Below are 18,796 nucleotides of genomic sequence, written 5' to 3'. Positions count from 1 at the left end.
ATTGCTGGTGATATATTAAGTGTGTGTGTGTGTGTGTGTGTGTGTGTGTGTGTAACTTTATAAGAAACCGCCAAACTCTTTACCAGAATGACACTCTTTTGCATTCCCACCAGCAATGTATAAACTTTTAATAACCTGAATACTATTTTAAACACTCTTGGCTTGAGGTTGGCAAATTGTGTTTCACAGTTCCTAAGGCTTTTGAAGAGATATCCCGCGACGAAGGGAGAACCTCCAGGTCCTCCATACCTTCAAAGCTTCAAAGAGAACTGCTCCAGTTTGTTTTATATATTGAATTTCATATAAGAATACACTTAGGGAGAAAAGAGGTTTATCTGTGAAGTACTGGAAAACCATCGAGGTAGGGCAGTGCATCCAGAGCGTGGGATGTGGACCATGGTGTTACCCGGGGTGATGCCCGGCGGCGCTCCAGGACTCTGCACATAGTGAGGACAACTCGGAGAAGGTGATTCCCTTTTCAGCTCCTTTTCAATTCCTGTAATTGTGGCGAGGAGGTCTTCTTTTAGACTGATATGTCTCTAACATTCTCCTGTACTTGTTCATGTCTTCTTTTACAAAGAGGAAGCTGGCTTTAGCCTCAGAGCCTTCAGCAAGCAACAGTATCCATCTAGAATGAAATAAACATGTAACTTTGATATTAAATATTATATACTTTATATACAAATATGGCAAGAATTATGAGACTGATCTAGAATGACTAAAGTTTGGGAAACTCAGAACTAGGGGAGCTAGTTATTTAAATAGACCAGGAAGTGAGTCCTTTTGTGAAGTGAAGAGAGCTCCTTGGTAGAGCACATAACTGTCTCTTAGTTTATATATTTTATGAGTTTTAAGCCTATATGATAGTAATTTCCTAAAAGAAGACAGTCTTCCGTTGCTCTTTGGTTTTGCAATACTTGTTTTTCAAGTTCCTGCTTTTATTACTGATTTGACAAATATTTATTAAAAGTCATTAGGGGAGCAGTGGGGATACAGTGGTAACTAAACAGACACGGTCCCCTGCCCTCATCAAATTCACTTTCTTCAATCCTTCCTCCTTCCCCTCTTAGAGGCTCTTCAGGATCCTTGGAAAACAAGGGCTTCTGGATAAAATTTAAATTATGTGAAAGGCAGAGAAGAGATAAATGACTTTTTTTGAAAGTTATTTTAATACAGTCAAATAATTTTATTTTCATCATGTCTTTGGAGCCATCTAGATGTGTATTTTGTTTTCTATTTGAAGCATTTTTAGGTAAAATAATATGTACCTGCAGACATAGTGATAAACTACATGACTTTTTGAGGTTCCTTCCGACTTTAAGTACATGAGGTGGGGTATCACAGACAAGGAGCAATGCTGTTGTTAGAATACCCGTTGATGCCAGGACCTCTCCTAAATTAGACATCTTTTACGTTAGAGGTCGCAAATTGGCAGCTTCCTGAGTTCTGTTTAGCCATTGCTGTTTCTTGTTTGGCCCACATGGTATTTAAAAAAAGTTTGGGAGGAGGGAGGGGCGATATAGGGATGGGGGAGCGGGAGGTACAAACTGCTGGGTGCAAGATAGGCTCAAGGATGTAGTGTAGAACATGGGGAATATAGCCAATATTTTGTAATAAATGTAAATGGAAAGTAACCTTTAAAAATTGTATTAAATGCAAATCAAAACCACAATGAGGTATCACCTCATACCAGTCAGAATGGTCAGTATCAAAAAGGCTACAAATAATAAATGCGGGAGAGGGTGTGGAGAAAAGGGAACACTCCTGCACTGCTGGTGGGAATGTAAACTGGTGCAGCCACTATGGAGAACAGTACGGAGGTTCCTTAAAAAACTACAAATAGAGCTGCCATATGATCCAGTGCATATATCTGGAGAAAAACATAATTTGAAAAGACATATGCACCCCACTGTTCATGGCAGCACTATTTTCAATAGCCAAGACATGGAAGCAACCTAGGTGTCCATCGAGAGATAAGTGGATAAAGAAGATGTGGTGTATATATACAATGGAATACAGCCAAAGAATGAAATAATGCCATTTGCAGCAACATGGATGGACCTAGAGATTATCATACTAAGTGAAGTAAGTCAGACAGAGAAAGACAGATATCATACGATATCGCTTATATGTGGAATCTAAAAAAAAAAAAGATACAAATGAACTTTTTTACAAAACAGAAATAGACTCACAGACATCGAAAACAAACTTATGGTTACCAAAGGGAAAAGGGGGTGAGGAGGGATGAATGAGGAGTTTGGGATTAAAATATACATACTACTATATATAAAACAGGTAACCAACAAGGACCCACTGTATAGCACAGGGAACTATACTCAATATCTTGTAATAACCTGTAATGGAAGAGAATATAAAAAAAGAATATATATATTTATATATACATATGTATATATGTATAACTGAATCACTTTGCTATATACCTGAAACTAACACAACACTGTAAATCAACTATATTTCAATAAAAATTTTAAAAATAAACCAAATTTATATAAAAACTAAAAATTTTAAAAATTAGCTTCCAGCATTTTAAAATTACAAGTTTTCACATTTAAAAAAAAACAGGTTTCTTGTTTATTTTGAAAATTCGTGAATCAGGCACTGACAAAACAGCTTTTCTGAATGGCAGAGTTGTCTGGGACTGAGTAGTGGCTGTTTTTTTAGACAGAGCATATGCCCTCTTCAGGAACCTTGCCTCACTCATTCATGTTACCTTTCTGGCCCTAATGGCTATTTGAATTTGCAACCCTGCTTTAGATATTGGGAGCCTGGGTTTCATGCCATAGCATCGCCTAGAGAAACGCAGCATTCCTCCCTGTGCTGGAGGGCCGAAAATGTTGACCTGGGAGCTCATAGAGTATCCAGTTGGTTATATCGCCGGTATAGTAGCTGTAATTCTGGGTCCAGGAGGAAGAGATCAGGGTCCTTTTTCCTGGCTAATTCTAGTCAGGTTATCGTGGATCCTTCCTTTACATTGAAGATACTACTTCCAGTGTTACCTGTTTGTATCAGTTAGGGTGCTTGATTGTAAGCAACAGAAACAGATTCTGGTGAACTTGAACAAAATGGAACTTTATTGAAAGGGTATTGGATAGCTCAAGGTATCAAAAGGAAGAATGATCTGGACTCAGAAAGTTCAGGAAACCGGGAATACTTTGAGGACCACGGGTGGTAGAAACTAAGGAAATAGATAAATTGCCTCCACATTTGTTTCCCCTTTCTTTGTCATTCTTAAGTGTCTAAAGTCCTGGAAAAGAGAATCAGGTTGGCCTGACCCACATCCTTGTTGGGGGAAAGCAGGACACTTTGGTTGACAGTGATTACTGTCACTTCTAAGATTACATAAAAGACTTCCCCACAAGGAGATCTGGGTGCTCTTATAGGAAAGGAGGACTGGGTATGGATGGGAGGCAACCCAAACAGCAGATGTTCACCACACCTCTTCTCAAGGTTGTCATGAAGATATTAAATATACACTGTAAAGTGTGGTAGAGGACTAAATAAGTAGTATTTCAAGATCCATGAGAATCAGATTTTGAGTGCGCTTTTCAAATAAATGAAGGTATTGACATCAGTTAAATAAATACACTGAGTAATTAGAACAGAGGAAGTGGCAATTTTATTCCTTTTGGCAACCGCTTTGGTTATAACATCTCCAAAGAAGCCCCACTACCTTTACATGAAAAACAACATTTATAAATCTTAAAAGTTTCTACTCCAGTTATGTGAAGATTAATACATGTGATGAAAAGTTCTGTGATTAAAACTTGAAAGGCATTTGCTCACTCAAATTTCAAGTGCCAGTAGAATACTTTCCATTGTTTTCTTAATTGTTGTCCTAGTGTCACAGACATTTGCATGTTTAAAATACACATAAAAAGAGCCTACAGGGCTTCCCTGGTGGCGCAGTGGTTGAGAGTCCGCCTGCCGATGCAGGGGACACGGGTTCGTGCCCCGGTCCGGGAGGATCCCTCATGCGGCGGAGCGGCTGGGCCCGTGAGCCATAGCTGCTGAGCCTGTGCGTCCGGAGCCTGTGCTCCGCAACGGGAGAGGCCACAACAGTGAGAGGCCCGCATACCGCCAAAAAAAAAAAAAAAAAAAAAAAAAAAAGAGCCTACAGAGGTGAGCTGTAGATAAAGTTGAAATGACAGTTTCAAATTTGAGTTTTGACGTAATGCTACTTGTTAGAGTAAACAGGGTGTCACGTGCTTGTGCTTTGACTGCTTGGGTGGTTTTTGTACTCACCCGTGAGCCTAATTTTTTTTTAAGGACCACAACAATAACCAAAGAATAAATGATTCTTCCTCAAATCATAAGTCTACTCTGTATAAGAATCCCTGTACCTACTATTCAAAGTATGTGGTGGATTTTCAAAGCTGGAAAGATGTTCATGGAGGTACACTGTTCTCTGATTCTTGTGCTCTTGGTGTTTCTTTCTTTGCAAGCTCTTGATTTGCAACAAGCACGGAAAATGAGTGAACCCCCCCTCAAAAAAAGAATTCCTGGCATGGATGGAAATAGAAATTAATGATTCAAATAAGAAAGAGTGCAGTAAGCCTTAGCTGGGTGGCAGGAACGAGAGAGAGGGAAAGTCAGAGACTGCTGTGTTTTAAAGGGCCAAAGAAACAACTCATGGTAAACTGTACGTGAAAATCATTTCTAATAATAGCTCGTGGTAGGCAGTTCCCAGGATAAAAAAGTCATTGGTGCACTGAGAAAATTAGAACAAGAATGCACAGTATCTTGATGTGTTACTTAAGGCAATGGAGCTTTAGAGTTTACCTTGTGTGCCATGTACATTGATTAAACACAAAATATATGCTGGCCGTTTTTGACCATCATTTACTGTATTGATTTGTTAGCAGGGGAACTATAATAAAAAAGCCATTGATTTACTGTCCTTATTTGCTTATGGGCTTTTTTTTATTATTAATTTTTGTACTTTCTCTTTCTCTTTTGGGGGATCATTTCTTCTAGACAAATGCTGTGCTTCGGGAAGTTAGAAGAGAGGGGACCCCTGTAGAACAAAGGAATGAGATCTTGACGGCCATCCTTGCCACACTCACCGCTCGCCAGAACCTGAGGAGGGAATGGCATGCCAGGTTTGTTTTATTACAAAATGGGATTTGTTGTCCCTGGAAAACAAGAGCTTTCTCTGGCTAATCCCTTCCTGACGGCTGGTCTCATCCCTCTCTCTGGAAGGGCCACGAAAAAGAAGCAAGTTACAGATGCTTTCAGCCAAAGTTAGCTTTCCTACACATGGTACCTACATTAATTGTAATGATCCGTGATGTCATCTGTGTGCATGTATGATTTACCCCCGAGTATAACATTTAGCAGAAATGTTTGCATCTTGAGAGTACGGTAATTTAAGTACCTGATGTTGGAGAACCCTTTTAATCAACCATCTAAAAGACGAGCATTGCTGTTTAGTTCGAGCAGATGTCTGGGAAATCCACACGGTACTCTTACATCACTCGGGAGACAGATCGCTTGAACTTAGTCTATTCAACAACCCCATTTTCAGAACTGACCAAATAGAAATGACTTTGGCTTCAGCCCAGTTTCTTTGCACATGGACTTAGCTGTGGTTAGAAAGCTGTTAACTGGTAGCAAGTTTCTGCGGACCATCAGGTTTTACAGAATTGGTGCTTGCATACTAAATGCCACGTTACCCTGCTCTTCTTCGCACAGCGGCTGGTTGGTTGGTAGAAACCTGGAACCAGTTCCCTCAAATGTTAGTTATCCTTCAGATGCATAATGTGTATTGTTGAATTACCGTCTGTCTCTAAGCAAGAGGTAGAGGAATCAGGAAAATGATGCTGGACTTTGTGTCAGAGTCTTATTCGATGCTTAAAAATTCTGTGTGCCTGGGAGTCAAGAACATTTATTGATAGCCATGATATCCTCCAAATGAGTTCATGCCACAGAATTACAATCATTGATGGCTTTACTAGTAACAGTTCTCATAAAAATAGATTTGCCTGAACAAGCCTGAAGAGGAGCATTTTCCAAGGAAGGAGAGTTAAAAGGATGAACTGTCCATTTGGATTGGGTATCAGAAAGCTGCTTTTTCACATATGTGTATTGTCTCTGAATTTAGACTTGCATTGAAACCATAATTTTAAAATTCCCAGTGACATTCTCCCCTTGCCCCCTTTTTTGTAGTGTGGTCAGGGTAAATGACAGTTTCAACTACAGTCATGAAATGACTTTCAATTGAAGTTTCAATAATTAATTTAAACATTTTCTTTGTATTACAGTTTAAATATGTATATTCACTCAAGTATGGATATTCTATTAAATAGCGGAATATCCATGAGGGGACATCTAAGAGGCTTCTCTCTCTCTTTGACCTTTTATATCTTTTCCCCTGGTGATTTCTTTTGTTTTTTTTGTTTTTGGTTTTGTTTTGGCTGCGCTGTGGGGTTTGTGGGATCTTAGTTCCCTGATTAGGGAGTGAACCCGGGCCCTCGGCAGTGAAAATGTGGAGTTGTAACCACTGGACCACCAGGGAATTTCCCTGGTGTTCTTACTAAATAGGAAAGGGATAAAGAAAGAGGTGGGCGGGTGGGTGGAGAGAGAGAAGGAAGGAAGGGAAGAAAGAGAGAGCGAGCCCCCTGTAAACTCTCTCCCATCCCCCCAACCCCTCCAAAGACAGCACAGCTAGAGGAGATGTTGAGAATGGATGTCTTCTACTGAGTGCACTTGGTTTGTTAACAATAATTCCCTAATACACCAGCTCATCAGACAGCGTGGCCAAGATGGCCTGTTTAAAAGGAGTCTGGTTTCAGCATTTCTGGCCCTTAACTGCTAACAGTTTAATCAGGAGCTGGTGCCGGAGCTGAAGCTGATGTAGTCTAGCATCTGAAACAAAACTTCCCCAGGCCTTTGTGGTAGGGGAGGAGACAAGAAAGGGCTTAGCAGCTGACACTCTGCAGACCTCCTTAAACCTAAACACCTGAAAGAAGATTTCAAGCGGGTGGTGTCTTGAGAGCTCAGAAGGAAGTGTCCTCAGAGTATTAAATAACCATAATCCTTCCCCCTACCCCTTCACCAGCGCCATTTGATGTTTCCCATCCCGGTGACCTATCTAAAAGACTCATCCATATCACCTGTATAAACAGACAGTTACCATACACCTTTCTTGTCCTCATCAAAGCTTCCTCTGGCCGTCTGGAATCGGGCATCGCCTCGAGTAGCCATCGGGCGTGTGGTGGTGAAAGTTATAAAACACCCACTGCAGCACTGACCGAGCTGCCAGTGTTTCAGACGTTGGCCTATTGTGTACCTTGGAATTACACAAGGAAAAATGTGCTTTGAGAGATAATAATTAGCGCTCGCCAAAGGCCAAGCAGTGGGTTACAGTATTTTACTTTCATCAAAGCTATCAGGGGATCCTTTAGATTTAGATAATAGAAATGTTTTCCTCTGAAAGTTAAATGCAGATGACTCTAATTACCTGATATTGCACGTTAGAGAATGCATTAGGAAGAGTACAACTTCGAGAAATTTAGGTCACCTGAGACTCCACAGCTGGCGGTAGCTTTAGTATAGGTCTGTTGTAGTAAAGGTTCCCCCCACTTCAGTAGGTTCATTTATGTTAATGATATTAGGGAGACTATATTAAGTGCAACTTGTAACTTGGTTTTAAAATATTTGTCTCTCTCTCCTCGGCCAGGAGCCGAGCCATTGTTTGGGACTCACTGAAGTCTCTTAAACTGAAAGCATATGTTCCCTGTAATTTAGCTTTTGGAGGGAAGTGTCAATTCTGCGTGACTCGGGGTAACTGAGTTTGTCACAGTGTCACACAACCCTGGGATTCTAGAGGCACATCTGAGTGCTGTGGGTTTCCTTCCCCAAGCCCAGTAATCCCATAAACAACCCTCTCCAAATAGACTTAATTTAGGGCTGTCTATTCACTTCCCCAGAGTTGAATGATCCAAAGCACTTCGGGAGAAGCCGTGTGAATGCAGGGTAAGTGTTAACAGAAGTGGTACAGAATTTCTGAAGATTTGGCTTTGTTTATACAGTCCACTCTGCCTGATGGACAGCTTGTTATAGCTTTTAAAGAACTGGGCAAGCCCTCTGATCTGACCCCTTCTTGACCTCTGCAGCCCAAAGGTCAGTCTGCAGCTAATAAACTCGGAGGTTCTTAGGGTCTACTGTAGGAAGAGGCAGAAAAAGAGCAGCTGCAAGGGCTGGGTGTCTCCGGATAGGCTGCTTTAGGGTCACTCTCTGATAATGAAAATGATTACCAAATTATATGGAAGTTTAACCGCAGTAGTGAGTGAGAGGAGGGTGGAGCCCGATGTATTAGGTTTGATAAATGAACTGTGAAGAGGCCCATCTGGCCCTCAGCATCTTTTCTCCCCCTCTTTCCCTACCAAGGGGAAACATTTTAAAATAACAGCAGTACATATAGACTCAGTGACCCATGCAAGGAGCTGGAATGGATTAAGATTTAATGGTGACAGTGAAAGAAATTATCATTTGAAAAGTGCACTAAAGAAAAGGTACAGTTCAATGTCCAGGCCTGAGTTGTTTTTCTAAGTAAGAAATAGGAAAAATCAGCGCCTTTGTTTATTTTGCACAGGTCACAATGAGAAGCAAATTATTTTTTTCCTGCTTGCGTGCATAGTCTAGAGAATGTAACTAAGTCAAACACTGGCAAAAACGCTTTACAAAAAAACTGTGATCTGTTTCAGCATCTGGCCACTGAAGATTATACATTCTTTTTTCTTTTTTTTCGATACTTAATATACATGTGACTCTTGCACACTGTTTTACTACCACACTTGGCAGTTCTTCTGTAAAAAATAAGAAAGCACCTAATGTTAATTGAGTAGATAGTCTGTTCCTTTCTTTATTCCTTTTTCAAAGAAACATCATTGCGATGCTCATTAGTGCCAACAATGGGTCGGTCACAAGCTATATGTTCCCTTACTTGTTAATGGATAAGAGTAATCTATTTAAAGCTCTCTCCCAGCTTCCTGTGGGCATTGAGGGTCCTGGTTTCTGACCAGTGACATTGGCATTCACAAATCTCCGTGCTCTTCTTCGGGGGCACATGCCATGACTCTACTTTCTGAAAGAGAATGATTTTATTCCATGAACATTTTTGTATATTTTGTATGCCTACTATATACAAAATACCGTGTGAGGTGCTGTGTATGAGATAAATTCTTAAACTGTGCTCAGCGGCCAATTTAAGAATTTGTCTGGGGATGAGAATTTAGCAAGTTCCTAGAAAGAAGCTGTGAAAAGCAGTGGAAAAGAAAGTGGTGGAGCCCTCGTGACCACAACAGAGTGGCATGTTGCTCTTGCCCTCCCAGGAAAGTATTTAACTGTAGATGTCTCTGAAGTCTAGCATTGCCGTACTGTTGAAAATCCCTTATGTTGAACTCTATTGTCTATATCATACAAGCCTCACACAGACAATACTTGTGTTTAAAATAGAAATAAAAACCTTCTAAACATTACCCAAAGGTAGCATTTTTTCATCTTAGGTTTTGACTCAACTGTGTATGTCCATGGAGATTTACAGAGGTTGTGACTCAACTGTGTATGTCCATGGGGATTTACAGTGAGCAGAAAGCTGGGTGAAGGATAACTCGGGGAGCTGAGGAACGCTTCTAGAACGAACTGTGCCTTTTACCTTTAAAGCACTCTCCTTTAAATTTTTGCTCAGTAACGTGCAAATACAAAAAATAAGACAAAAGCCAGGCCATTCGGGGGTTTTTGAGAAGCCAAATTGAGATGTAATTCATATAACATAAAATTAATCATTTGAAAGTATACGGTTAAGTGGGTTTTTGTTTTGTTTTGTTTTGTTTTTTAGTATATTCACAAGATTGAACAGCCATCACCATTATTCAATTTCAGAGCATTTCCATTACCCCAAAATGAAACCCTGGACCTGTGAACAGCCACTGTCAAGTTCCCCTTCTCCCCACACTCCCTGTCAACCACTTTCTGTCTAATCTGTTGTACTTTCTGTCTCTATAGATTTGCCTGTTCTGAACACTTTCTATAAATGGAATCATATAATTTGTGACCTTTTGTATCTGGCTTTTTTTATTTAGCGTAATGATTTCAAGGTTCATCCACATTGTAGCATGTATCAGTTCTTCATTCCTTTGTATTGCCAAAAAAATATTCCATTGTATGGATAGAACACGTTTCGTTGATCCATTCATCAGTTGATGGACGTTTGGGTTGTTTCCACTTTTTGGCACTTATGAATAATGCTGCTATGTACATTTATGTACAAGTTTTTGAGTGGCATGTTTTCACTTCCTTTGAGTATAAACCTAGGCCTGGAACGGTTGGGTCACATAACAACTCTATGTTTAACTTTTTGAGGAACTGCCAGACTCTTATCCCCAACTGCTGCACCATTTGACATTCCCACCAGTAGTACACAAAGGTTTTGATTTTTCCACGATCTTGCCAACACCTGTCCTTTTACCTTTTTTAGATTACAGACATCCTAATGTTATCTCATTGTGGTTTTGATTTGCATTTCCCTGATGACTAATGATGTTAAGTGTCTTTTCATGTGCTTGTTTAACACCATTAGTTTTTTATTAGGAGATTTTCAAACATGACAGACTTAAGGACTTATCCCTTAAGTGGTAAGGAAGTCACGAGCCTATTAGGGGTATCTGGCTAATAAGATGGATGGAGTTCCAGACGAAGCTGGCATGAGTGTGCAGCTGTGCCCATCTCTCCATTTCCATGGCTAGGCCTGGCCCTTGATTTATTTGCAGGTGGCCCACGTGCATATTTTGTTTGTTTGTTTCTGTCTGTAGACCCCCTACTTCTCCCTTCTGCCATTGTCTTTCATTTCTTTCATTGTAGAATCTCTGAGCATTGCACACTGGATAGGAATGTAGCCTAATTAAGTGGAAACTCTCCACCTAAGTTCTTAACTTCTAGGCTCAAACAGGGCTTACTGTATTCCCATAGTAGACAACTTCATTTGGGTCCAAGGAGCTTAGAATGGTACTGAGAGAAGTTTTTTAAACATGTTTATGGCAGTTTCTTAGCAAAGCTTTTAGAACTACTTCCTTCTAAGAGTTAAAAGTAATTCTCCAGACCTAGATGTCTTTATAAGACATGTCTTCCCCGTATTGGGCTTTGGCTTCTCAAAAAAACTGCCAAGTTAGCATCTTTTCTAGACCAGTAAAACAACCAAACATCTTCCTATTGACCATCTTGCTCTCCTCCACAGCCCCAGCCATCACCCCTTACCTCCAGGATGGATCCACTTTAGACACCTTTGTTAGGGCTCCAAAATCTAGTTGTCATAACCCTGACCTTGTAATGAATAGGATTTACTTTTCTAAGCGAATCAGCTTCAGAACCCTGATCTGGGTGCAACAAGTCTAACGGTTTGTGTAAATGACTCTGTGGATCGACTCTGGTTCTAAGGCCAGCACATTACTGTTTTCTCCATGGTTATCTGGTCTCTCCTCTTGTCTCCTGGCAGGATTGAGTTCTATTCAAAACTGACAGGTTGGCCCAGTCCAGTTTCACAATTATAAACTATTATTTACTGAGTGCTTGCTATGTACAAGTTAACTGTGTTCGATGCTGTGCAAAGTGGCAAGATGAGTATGAAGCAGTCTCAACTCTGAAATAATTAATAGTTTAATGTAGGGGAGGGCAAGGGGAGAATAATAAGAACACAATGGCTAGCATGCAGATTTTCATTCTTTTTTGTGTGTGGCACTGTGGGAAACGGAAGAATGATTTAGCAATGGAGTCTCGTCCCAGGAACTTACAGTTTGATAGAAGCTTATGAGAAGGAGTAACCCAACGTGTATTATATATGTACTTGATTCTGTGTTTACATTTTTGTCTCTCCTGCCAGAATGTAAGCTCCTTGAGATTGGGTATTTGGCTGTGCACCAACTATAAAACCTGCACAGCATAACTTTAAGCTGTCTCCTCCATTAGAACGGTGCCCTGTGTGAGCCACATGCTTGCTGCCTGAGCATCTCACATCCCCTATGTCTAGAACAGTGCCTGGCACTCAGATTGATTCAGTGGCTGACTGAATAAAAACAGCTTTCTCCTCAGCCCACTCCTGTATTTATAAGTATGTATGTCTTTCTTCTTAATTTGAAGAGGAATGAACGTTTGAGACACTGCCAGCGGTGGAAAACTTGAAACTGGATGTAAGGAGAGCTCTCTGATAGGCACTTCTCTGGTATTTAACTCCCCACACAGCACCTCTGACCCTTGCTTCCAGCATGAGGGAGGAAGGGTGCCATGGGCACAGGCTGACTTGGGTACTTGAGGAAGAGCCCAGGAGTGAACAGCATGGAACTGAGCTGGGTCCGGGACAGAAAGACATGGTTTCCTCCCTGAGCCAGCCATTCCGGAGTCCCTGCCCTTCCTGGAAGTGAAATAGAATGAATGAAGAAAGGAAGAACAGGGGCAGGGGGAAAGGACTCCCTAGGGGCATTTCTCTGAATAAAGGAATAGGTTTCAGGCCAGGAGGGACAAAGCTGAGGCTAAGTATGGCTTCGAGTCCATATTTCAAAGGACAGCTGCTCCCTGCTGGTTATCTGCTGACATCCGGATATGGCTCTGATGGTATCAGTACAGTGATGAGCTCAGTCTTGGCGACTAGGCATGGGGGCCAGAATTTGTTTTCCATCCTAGAAGTTGTGGTCACAAAAAGAGGAACCACCAGCCTTGAGGATGGGCTATGGGATGATGAGACTGTTGTAATTATCTTCTGAGACAGCACGTGGTGAGTCATCTGACCATGTCAACTGCTGTCATTCATGCCACAGAGAGTGGCTGCTGCTTCAGGCCAGGTTATTTGGGGACCAAAAGCTGTGGCATTTCCAGTTCAGTAGCTGTCTCCTGCAATGAGCTAAGTTTGTGTGCAGCATCGTGGGTGGGAGTGAGGGGTAAACGAAGAAGGTTCCAGGGAGCAGCAGGGAGGCTGTGGCCGGCTAGTTGCCATCCACGTCTTTCTTTTTTAATGCATCTGCCCCATCTCCTGTAATAATTGCAGTTTCTGCTTTCCGCTGCCCTTCGCAGAGGAATGTCCTTTGTGTCTCTGAACCAGATGACTCCATAAAATCCGATAACTCCATAAAACCTCCTCATAAATGTGTAGGAATTGAAACATTGTATAAATTTAGAGCCAGGATTAAATGAGTCTAGAGATAGGGTTACCTTTTTTCCAAGATACAGCAACTTATCTTAAGGAGGCAAGTGTTGTTAATGTTATTACCATTGTTACTGTCATTATTTGAACAGTTTTACGGGGGACAAAAGCCAATTGACTTCTGCGCATCTCATTTATAAAATCAACACATAGGCTTCGGTATGAGCCCCGCTCCTGGCAGCTTTCTGACTATGAGTGGCTGCTGGCTGTTTCTTAGAGGCAGTGCTTCTTCAGCTTTTTGAGAAAACATGGATTCATTCATTTATTTATTCAACAAATACCTATTAAGTGTCAGCTATTTGCCGAGCACTGTTCGGGCAGTTAGAAACACAGCAATGAGCAAAACTGTTGAGAATTCTTCTCTCATGGAGCTTCTGTTCTAGTGGAATGACAAAAAGTGTTTTCCTAAGTGGAACTCTGAACGTTTCTTTTTAAAAAAATGCGCGTAGTTGCCATGTCCTGCCCATTCAAACACTCGGAAGAACCAAAATGTAGTTATTCAGTTGAGATAGAGATAACATTTTCTCTTCTGATCCTCCTCCTAAGGTGATCACTTGTTATGAAACTTGCAGCTTTAGTTCTAATGGGTCAGATTTGTGAGATATTAAGGGAATATCAGTGTTCTGAGGCTCACCGTCCTTGGGAGTCCACAGCATTAATTTCTCCTTAGATAGTCCACACCTGGGTTCCCAGTGACTTTAAAACAAAAGATGTGTCACCTTAAAGGTCTTCACTTTAAGGAAGCCTTAAATTCAGGCCACATTATATTCACAAATACCTCTTAAAAGCGAACGGGAGAAGGTGTACGTATCTCATTGGTGTTGGGGGGGATTCCAAGTGACAATGCACTCCAGCACTTGATAGATGGTGGTCATGGTTACTGTGAGTGTGCTGTCAGTCATGCACTGATTCCGCAAATATTTGTCGCGTGCCTACCTGGTACCAGGCACTATTGTAGGCCCTGAGGTTATAGAGCTGAGTAACACTTCACTAGGCGAGAAAACAGCATAGTCTAATAATGCAATGCAAGAGATTAAGTCAGGATTTGGGGGAAACCCTTGTCCCAGGGGTGAAAGGGGCCAGTTCTCCAGAAGTGTTCTTGTGCGACTCATCACATGCCTGACCTTTGTGAGGAGCCCTGCTCCATTGTGAGACTGTGATGGCTACAAGTGGGTAAGAGCTGCCCGTCTCCAAGTGTGAGTGAGAAATAGGGGAGAAATCTATATGTGATTATGGGTCATAGGATAAATCCTGGGCGATCTTCTCTCCAGAGAGTTCTCCATGTTAAATGGGGGGAAAAAATGATTTCTTCCAGAGAAAATTTTATGAATATGGTATAGAGGTTGGGAGCATAGATGCTGAGTCAGATGGCTTGGGTTTGAATCTTGGATCCACTTCTGTGACTCCAGGAAAGTTACAATGAACTTGACAAGTTACTTAACCCCTCTGAACCTCAATTTTTCTCATTTGTAACTTGCCTGAGGGGATAATAATAGAACCTATTCCATAGGGCCGATTATGGGATTCCATGGAAAACACCTAGAGCAAGCACCTGTCACATACTAGGCGCTCAATAAAAGTTACCCCTCTTCTTCAGATCACAACAAACAAGTGAACAACAGTCTGAGCCAGACTCACCCAAATTGGCCTCTCTTTTGAGAGAGTGCCCCCATGTAAAATCCAAGCCTCATGGTATGGGCTTGATATTGCTGAATTGATGAAGGAAGGAGCATTAGACAGAGCTCGTCCTGTGTCAGGCCCTGTCCTAAGTAAGGACTGTCACATTGAATTGACAGACAGAGGTCTGAATACCAGTTTGAATCCCATCTCCAAATGGCTCTAGCCTCTGGGCACGTCACAGACACTGGATGTCAGCAACTTCATCTACACAAGAAGTGGCTTGATCCAGGTGACCTCGAAGACGTCTTCCAGCTCTGACAAGGTGTGACCCTCTAAGTTAGATCCCAGGGAGTCACTAAAGGTGGGGTAAGTGTCACTCCTGCTGGCTTTACCTTTCTACCTCCACCGTCCTTGAAATCTGCAGTTGTCCTAATTTTAGCAATACTAGCAGCTAACATTTAGTGAGAACTCACCAAGTGCCGGACAGAGTCGTAAATGCTTGAAGAGGTGAGAAAAGGGAGGCAGAGAGATGCAGAGTCATTGCCCAAGGCAGCACAGCTAGTAGGTAGTGGAGATGGAATTTAGGCCAAAACACACCAGCTCAAACCTCTGCTGTGTGGCCACAGCCGGAGCAGTAGCAAGGCTTTCCTCTCTTGTCAGCCACTCACGTGTTCTCTTAGTGCTTGACCTGGGTCTCACAGTGTAAGGGTTAGAAACCTCCCAGGATCCTTCCCAGCGTGGAGATAGGCAGGCGTGTATCTGTAAATGTTTATTTCCTCTGGTACCTCTAAACACGTTTCACACTTTTTAGTTGTGGAGGCATCTCTCTCTCTCTCTGAGGAAGTAGTTTCCAGCTCATACTTTATAAATCTCCCTACCAGAAACCTTGTAAAGGAAAGTTACTACCTTTGTAGCTATGTCATCTCTTTTATACCGGTTACAATCTTTCAGGAGGTGGAAGAGTGTAGGGGCCCAGATGAGAACATCAAAGTTTAGCCTCCAAGAATCTGTAAATCCTCTAAGTGGAGGAATTTCGGAGCCGGGTTATAGTCAAGGCTGATTGGAGTAGGTTCCCTTAGGCTGAACAGGTAGGATTTATCTTCTCCATAATGGGTTAATCACCGCTGTACAGTATGTTCATACCTGGGGAACAATTTACCGCACATGAAGAGCAGTAATTTTATTTTATCTCAGGGGTGTCCCCAGTGTATTTTACAACTTTCCTCTGTCAGGTATATTCCGGGTTCTAGATAAAAGCTTAACTCTGGCTTCCAGTTGAGGAAGTGAGGGCAGGGTGGGGCACGGAGGGGGTGAGGAATAGCTCTGTCGGCCTGTAGGGGACACTGTTGCATCATTTATCAGAATGATTTTCACCATCTTGTCCCAGGACAAAACAAAACAAAACAGACAAATCAAACAACAAAAATAGATCAGTCCCCTTAACATTGCTTCCTGAAATTACTTGAGTGATTCTGGTGTGTTTAGAATATTAAGTGTTTTGGTGGCATAGCTCAGGCTGCTTAGTATCCATTCAGGAAAGGGATAGTTTAGTGTTTCTTTCCGAGAGGGGAGTGATTGACACGCCTTTTCTTACTAGCTTTCTGTCCATCCTCTTCTCTGGACAGGGTGCTACTCTGTAGTTTAATAAACTTGAGGTTTAGTGGACCATCTTGAGTTTTTACCAAGATATGCCCACGTTAAATTGAAATGCTTCCATTCTGTTGTGTTCTGAACGAATATCATAAGCCTTGGGAGGGCATTTTGGAAGTTCTGATTCCCTTCTTTTTATCCAGATCTTTATCTTCACTGAAAAAGATGCAGTTTACTGAGAAAATGAAGTCATGTCTACGAGGCAGGCTTGTGGAAGGCCCGGTCTGAACTCTGGGAAGCACCTTCCCAGATTCTCGGCCTGCTCTGGGTTCGGCCTGCCTCTCTTTCCAGCCTGCCGACAGTCTCTGCATCCGTGTCCAGGTGCTCCGTGGCCTTGACAGCAAAATCTCCCCCCCTCCCTGGCCAGCTCTAGCCTCTTCCCTCCCAGAACAGGAGACCTGGAAGGCGATTGTAATTAACCCCTGGAAAGTATCGGTTTTGCTAAGGCGGCGTGTGCCGTGATGGTACTGTTAGCTTGCCCCCTTTCCAGTTTCACCATCAATTATGCCATGTGTTTCATCCAGTTGGTGCTACCCTCCCAGTGTTAATTATAACCTACAAGACTGTTACAGTTAATTTTATGGCAAGCATATTGTCTTTTCAAGGCTCCGGAGCAGCTCATAAATTATCTTGAAGGTAAAATGTAACTTGGGGAACCAGTTATGAAAATTCCATCCATCTCGCTTAGGAGCTGCAGCTGCTACTGTCAGCTGCCTCGCTGCCGCATTGTGAAGGAATTACGGTGGGTCAAGTTTAAGAGGGGAGGCCCAGGCTGTCACTGAGGAGGAAGGCTGTCCTGGCCCTGTCAGACAAGTACCTTCTGCCAATCCCTGGTGGTTCCACTTTGCAGGCAGGAAGAGGCAGGCAGCACACGTGAACGGTCCCCAAGCTGTCTGTATTCATTACTTTACAGAAACTTGTTGTAGGCGGGCAGGTCCGGAGACCTCGCCTCTTCTCTGTTGTCTTGATGTTAGGCATCATGTGCAAAGTGTGAGAGAGATAACTCTATAACTAACTCTGGGCTTGGTTCCGGAGAGCCCGGGAGGAGAGAGGCGGGAGGCACCAGGGGCCGTGCCTCCCAGCAGCCTCGCGCTGGCCTCTCCGGGTGATGCCCGTCTGGCCAAAGCCCTTGGCTTCAACAGGCATTTTCTTTGTGGTTATTATTTTTTATCCAATCTGATCAAGTGAGATTTCGCTGTGAACAAACGTCCTCCTAAAATTGCCTACTAAATAAATTAGCAGGTTTTCTTATTGGGATAATAAACACCCTCCTTTTCTGTTTCCTCACACTAAGAAGCTTTACATTTCAGCCCTCGGGGCTTTGGCATTATTATTTTTAATGACTTGAACACAAGCCTTTCATTTAGCTTGTTTGTATAGTTACTGTAAATGATCTTTCTGCTGTTGGTTCTTCATTTGAAATTCCGCATGTTATGCTCGCTTTAAAAGCTTTGAGGGGGCCTCTGAGAACTGGGAGCCGTATTAAGCACAGCATCTTCCAGCAGCACTGAAAACAGACCGTGTCAGAGAGGGCGTATTAAGAAAGTATGCATGCATGTGGAAATCTCAGGGTGAGTCTGAGTGAAGCAAACACGAGCAGGGCCGTCTCGGTGCAGAGTGACAGCTCTGCATGGTAGGTAAAGTAGGCCTTCCCTAAGCTGTTGATTTCTCCCTGTGTGTTTTGGAGCATGTTCTGTGTGTTCACACAGGTACTTGCCTTTGTACCAAGGGCCCCGAAGACCATTATACCTGGGCTGCATGACTAAGAGAATGAGGCCTGGTTTTTGTTTTTGTCTTCTTTTTTAGGTACTGTGATTTTTTTTTTTAAGTAGAAGTATAGTTGATTTGCAATGTTATTTTCAGGTGTACAGCAGAGTGATTCAGTTTATATATATATATATTTGTTTTTCAAATTCTTTTCCATTGTAGGTATCACAAGATACTGAGTATAGTTCCCTGTGCTATACAGTAGGTACTTGTTGTTTACCTTTTTATATGTGGTAGTTTGTACCTGTTAATCCTAAACTCCTAATTTATCCCTCCCTGCCCTTTCCCCTTTGGTAACCATAAGTTTTCTGTCTGTGAGTCGATTTCCGTTTTGTAAATAAGTTCATTTGTATCATTTTTTTAGATTCCACATCTGAGTGATGTCATATGGTATCTGTCTTTCTCTGACTTACTTCACTCAGTATGATAATCTCTAGGTCCATCCATGCTGTTACAAATGGTGTTATTTCACTCTTTTTTATGGCTGAGTAGTATTCCATCACACACACACACACACACACACACACACACACACACACACACACACAC

General features: G+C 42.1%; 1 protein-coding gene across 1 annotated transcript in view; it reads left to right on the top strand.

The window, feature by feature from the left end:
* FTO (FTO alpha-ketoglutarate dependent dioxygenase) overlaps positions 1–18,796 on the top strand; it is a 374,691-nt gene that overhangs the window by 206,982 nt on the left and 148,913 nt on the right. Inside the window, exon 8 of the mRNA XM_029209912.1 lies at positions 4,996–5,120. Within this exon, the coding sequence (XP_029065745.1) occupies positions 4,996–5,120 (125 nt within the window). The remainder of the gene's footprint in view (positions 1–4,995; positions 5,121–18,796) is intronic.

The sequence above is a fragment of the Monodon monoceros genome, unplaced genomic scaffold, assembly GCF_005190385.1.
Source record: "Monodon monoceros isolate NGI ecotype Baffin Bay Population unplaced genomic scaffold, NGI_Narwhal_1 Super_Scaffold_10, whole genome shotgun sequence".
Lineage (NCBI taxonomy): Eukaryota > Metazoa > Chordata > Mammalia > Artiodactyla > Monodontidae > Monodon > Monodon monoceros.
The sequence above is the reverse complement of the archived record's forward strand: the minus strand, read 5'-3'. Positions and strand labels throughout refer to the sequence as shown.